Source organism: Solanum dulcamara, chromosome 4 (assembly GCF_947179165.1).
Source record: "Solanum dulcamara chromosome 4, daSolDulc1.2, whole genome shotgun sequence".
Taxonomy (NCBI): domain Eukaryota; kingdom Viridiplantae; phylum Streptophyta; class Magnoliopsida; order Solanales; family Solanaceae; genus Solanum; species Solanum dulcamara.
In genome coordinates this window covers 80,234,321-80,238,267 of record NC_077240.1, presented here as the reverse complement: position 1 = coordinate 80,238,267, position 3,947 = coordinate 80,234,321, and the positions used below count along the sequence as shown (strand labels likewise).

The 3,947-nt window shown below is 37.1% G+C and overlaps 1 protein-coding gene across 1 annotated transcript; it reads left to right on the top strand.

Moving 5' to 3' along the window:
* The first annotated feature begins 1,844 nt into the window (after positions 1-1,844).
* On the top strand, positions 1,845-3,865 carry LOC129887833 (extensin-2-like). Its single transcript, XM_055963064.1, has one exon. It carries the CDS (start codon positions 2,283-2,285, stop codon positions 3,552-3,554), a length of 1,272 nt encoding a protein of 423 aa, XP_055819039.1. The 5' UTR covers positions 1,845-2,282; the 3' UTR covers positions 3,555-3,865.
* Positions 3,866-3,947: the final 82 nt, after the last annotated feature.

Genomic DNA, 3,947 nt, shown 5'->3' with positions numbered 1-3,947 from the left:
TTCTCTAATCCTGAAACCTGTAAGTACATCTTCTATCTACCGTCCTATGTCCTCTCTCTAAAGGAGTGAAACAAACTGTAAATATACGGCACTTGGGCCTAACTCAACCCAAAAGCTAGCTCCGGGGTGAAGATTTTTCCCAACTCCGTATAAGCAAACCACCAGTTCATTTACGATAAATATTAATTTTATAAAGAGAGGAAAACATATAAACATAAGAAGAGTCTTCATATATTGCTTGGTGAAGACATTTATAAATTTATGTTGGATACCGTCCTCCTATTTGGTTTGCATGGGTTAACAGTAAAACGTGTTAGTGTGTGAACATTTTAACATTTTATTAAATTGCAATTTTAGCAATTGTCCATTGATGACATTTAATGTCATCTTTATTATTCTTTCTTTAGTGCATAAAAATGTCTTTCATTATCATCTTTATTTAGTGCAAGACTAAATCATTCCATTATGTATTTTTAATTTAATTATCACTAATAAGTGGTGCACTAAATCATATTATTATGTATTTTTAATTTAATTATCACTAATAAGTGGTGCACTAAATCATAATGGTGCACTAAATCATAATGGTACACTAAATGATGATAATGATGACATTCTATTATTTTTTCATCTTTGTATGATTTTCTCTCCTATAAATAGAGAGGTCTTCTTTGTTTTGAAGGGAGAATAAGAGAAGAAAAAATTGAGAGAGTTAAGTTTATATAAAAAAGAGAGTTCTTATTAGTTGAAGAGAGGTGTTCTTTGTGTAGAGCTTTAAACTCAACTCTTGTCCAGAGTTTGTTGAGTTACATTTTTGTGATAAGGCTGTTGTATCCTGGAGGGGACAAGTCAAGAGGACTACTGCTGGACCAGTGAAACGATTTACTGCAGTGGGCTTGAATCTCCTTAAAGAGAGCGAGATATCCGCGCCTCAGCCAAGAAGTGAAGTTAATTTCTTCATTTTATTTTTTAATTGTAATTTGTAATCTTATAATTTCTCCAACAAAACGAATAGTTGAAAATAATAAATGGAGTACAGAATGTACAGAAACTACCTTTCTTCTGTATCTTATAGTTCCGCTTCTTGCAGATAAGCCGGTTGTTCCTGGTATTGCACACTTATACTTGGGAGATAAAGCCAAACATGATGAAATAGCTGCACAGTGGACACTGAGATTTGCAAGGTGAAAGAAGAACGTGATGTGGAACTTTTTTAACAAGTTCAGGTCAGCCACTGCTTAGTTTGAAGTTTAACAAACAAAGAAGAACTGTTGTAAACGATATTTAAACTTACAACCTGTATATAATTCATATAAATAAATTCGACTTCTGTTAGCTACTTTTCAAAATTTCACATTTAGACCAGTTGCTTTATTTGTTTGTTGAATTGTTCTTTTCTTCATTTACAAGTCCTTGAGGCTGAACCAATAAAAGCAGAATGAAACTGGAGGACAGGTTTTACCCTAAAATTCGATTAATCTTGCATCATGTGAAGTTTTTTTTTTCTTTTTCGGATCTCTTATTGAAAGCAAGTAGAACTAATCCGAGTCATTACAAAGAGGCAATGTTGCTTGGACTCTTTGGAAATGCCGACAGGAGCATGTCAGTAGTGCATTTTTTAAGGATACGACATGGGTGCGATAACATTTTTGGAGAGTTCAAGCAACGTAGCAAAGAGGAACTAAACGCAATGTTTGACTCCAACTTAAGTTACTGTGAACTTGATTATAAACACCGGGGTAGGGGGTGCGTCAAAGAGCATGACGTTATGCCCGTTAGTTGTAGTTGCATCACAGTTCCTCCCAAAGCTTGCTAAGGGTATCCGGCACAACATTGTATGGAGAAGTTCCGGTAGGCCCATTGCTTCCAGGTTGAACCTGCAATCAAATCCTTACATTGTATGTTGTGTATTTCCTGTTTTTTTCTTGAACTCCATGTTTAATATTTAATGTTATGGTGTAGATAGAGGAAGAAAGAGAATTTCCCACCCTTTTTTCTGGTTATATTTTAAGAAAAAGTCAACCTTATACTTTGGTAGTAGGATGCCATAACTTAGGGGTATCATGCCTTTTTATTGGGTAAACATGAAGGCATTATGCAAAGACAAGTCTTAGTACTGACAGGTCTTTATTTGGACTTTGCTATCATCTTAGTGGCTAACCATGAAGCAAATACAAAAATATTAAGAAGGATGTCACAATTGCAGTATAAAACCCAGAGATCCTTTCTCAACTATGCAACACAAGTCTTAGTTCTATCCTTTTTTTCCTCCAAAACTCAAAATGAGAAGCTCTTGGAATTTGGGGCAATGGCCTCTACTTGCATTTGCTTTGGCAATTTGTTTTGTAGCTAGCACTGTTGTTGCTGATTACTCTTATGGCTATACTTCTCCCTCACCTTCTTACAACTCTAAGAAGTACTACAAATCACCATCGCCATCCAATTATCATGTACCCAGTCCATACTACAAGAAACCGGAGAAACATGCTGAACATTCTCCATCACACTATTACAAGTCACCGGTGCCTTCCAAGCATGACTATTACAAATCACCTTCTCCTTCAAAGCACTACTACAAATCGCCAGTAGCAGTGAAGTATTACAAATCACCGGCCCCATCAAAGCACTATTACTACAAATCACCATCCCCTGCAAAGTACTACAAATCTCCATCACCTGCAAAATACTACAAGTCGCCTGCTCCATCAAAGCACTATTACTACAAGTCACCATCCCCTGCAAAGTACTACAAGTCTCCATCGCCTGCAAAATACTACAAGTCGCCTGCTCCATCAAAGCACTATTACTACAAATCACCATCCCCTGCAAAGTACTACAAATCTCCATCGCCTACAAAATACTACAAGTCACCTGCTCCATCAAAGAACTATTACTACAAGTCACCATCCCCATCAAAATATTACAAATCACCCACTCCTTCTAAATACTATAAATCGCCGCCACCACCAAAATATTACAAGTCACCCGTTTACTACAAGTCTCCTCCACCACCACCAACTTATTATGAGAAATCACCTTCTTACTACAAGTCCCCTCCCCCTCCACCATACTACAAAGAATCTACCGCTTCTTATAAATCTCCTCCACCTCCCCCATACTACAAAGAATCTACCCCTTCTTATAAATCCCCTCCTCCTCCACCATACTACAAAGAATCTACGCCTTCTTATAAATCCCCTCCTCCACCATACTACAAAGAATCTACCCCTTCTTATAAATCACCTCCACCTCCCCCATACTACAAAGAATCTACCCCTTCTTATAAATCCCCTCCCCCATACTACAAAGAATCTACGCCTTCCTATATATCTCCTCCCCCTCCACCATACTACAAAGAATCTACCCCTTCCTATAAATCCCCTCCCCCTCCACCATACTACAAAGAATCTACGCCTTCCTATAAATCTCCTCCACCTCCACCATACTACAAAGAATCTACACCTTCGTATAAATCTCCTCCACCTCCACCAAAATACTACGAGAAATCACCTGCAGCCTATGCTTCACCTCCACCCCCACCAACATACTATTAATAGTTACTAATTCTATCATTTCCACCATTTCCATGAATTCTAACTTCTACTTCCAGTATCTCTATTTCCTCAGCCAAAATTTTATGTATGCTTCAAGAAGGTTTTGCTTGTTTTGTGTGTTCCTTTCTTTTAATAATTTGTAATATGCATTGTTTGAGATCCTCAAGATCTCCCTCAGTTTGGTTCATTTGTATCAAGATTCTTTTTGGTGTAATCTCTTGAGAGTTCCACTTTATGTAATACTATTTTCTTCTTTATCAAATACTGTTTGCTCTTATTGGTTGAGTTCTTTCAATGTTCAATAAGCATTCACCTTCTGGACATCAATGCTAAACTCTTATATGAAGAGAAACTACTTCTGAGTTCTGAGTATAGTCTGGTAACTGTACTCAT

Excerpts from the sequence above, each read along its gene's own strand:
- LOC129887833 (XM_055963064.1), top strand. The coding sequence starts at position 2,283 with ATGAGAAGCTCTTGGAATTTGGGGCAATGGCCTCTACTTGCATTTGCT.